The following is a 1,152-nucleotide window of genomic DNA, read 5'->3' on the forward strand; positions in this document are numbered from 1 at the left end:
AACAAACATGGTTTCATTATAACAATTGAGTTGACTAGGGACTGGAACCAAAATGACACTTTATTTAGTCAAGTGGAGCATATATTCCATAAGTTAACTTTAGGGTTTTATTTTTTTCTTTCTTCTTTTTTTTGGTTCCTAAGTACGCATATACGTAAACTAAACGCCCATGCATCCATGTCCGGAGATTTTAAATATTGCTTCATCAATTGATATTCGATAGGTCTCATTCACTGCTTCCATGGCTAACATTACCGTTCTCAACCACGAACAACTGCAGTACCTTGCTCGTACACTTCACTACAAAGAAACAGAGGCCATCCTGCATACCAAATTCAACTCCGAAACCGAACTTGCGAAACACCTCAAGGATTGTAAAGATGGTTACCAATCCGCTCTAGCCCTTTTGGATGCTGGTAGTGAGTTAGAGCATCGGTTTCGAAACGACGATGCTCGAGCTTCTACAGCTCAGGAAATCTTTGGTTATATAATAAACGGGGCCAACTATGCACTCCAGACGGTGCGAAATTCTAGCTTGCGATCGCATTGTGTAGAAAAAGTTAGAGAGCATGTGAAAATGCTGGCCGATGCAATAGAAGTGGTGCGCAATGTTAATGATGCGGCCAAGGAGGTAACTGAATACAGGAAGGCTATGTTGGAGTACACCAGGAGGCATCAAAATCAAAATCCCCCATCACGCGAATTCTCAAGATGGCTCAAAGGGAGTGGCATTAAGTATGAGGAAATTAGTGCAGAGGTATTTATTTAATTTATTATTATTATGAGTAGGTTTTGAATAGGGTGCTTATGACTCAGGTAAAGTATTTTTAGTTATTTAATTAGTCAATTATATCGATCCTAACCTAAAGATGTTTTCCTCCATGGGTGCGTCACTCATGCATGCAGGTATCAGGCTAAGCTTAAATTCCAAGGACGTTTCAAGGACCTGAAAGATGTACAAAAGATACAGGTAATGATTGCCACGGAAAGCTAGACTTGTATGTATGCACGCAAGTAAAATAGGACATCAGTGTCCGACGAAATGGTCATTAAAAGTAAGTAATTTGGTTTAATCGAGTTTGAAAAATTGGCGGTTATAGGACAATTACAAACCCCTTTTACTGAAATAATAAGAAAATCTACACAATTTTT

The 1,152-nt window shown here is 38.9% G+C and overlaps 1 protein-coding gene across 1 annotated transcript; it reads left to right on the forward strand.

Moving 5' to 3' along the window:
* Nucleotides 1–241: 241 nt before the first annotated feature.
* On the forward strand, nt 242–769 carry LOC137728195 (uncharacterized). Its single transcript, XM_068467057.2, has one exon. It carries the CDS (start codon nt 242–244, stop codon nt 767–769), a length of 528 nt encoding a protein of 175 aa, XP_068323158.2.
* Nucleotides 770–1,152: the final 383 nt, after the last annotated feature.

This window comes from Pyrus communis, chromosome 10 (genome assembly GCF_041283825.1).
Source record: "Pyrus communis isolate YQ-2024b chromosome 10, ASM4128382v1, whole genome shotgun sequence".
Lineage (NCBI taxonomy): Eukaryota > Viridiplantae > Streptophyta > Magnoliopsida > Rosales > Rosaceae > Pyrus > Pyrus communis.

What these genes read in the sequence shown, in the direction of transcription:
- LOC137728195 (XM_068467057.2), top strand. Translation starts at nt 242, where the DNA reads ATGGCTAACATTACCGTTCTCAACCACGAACAACTGCAGTACCTTGCT.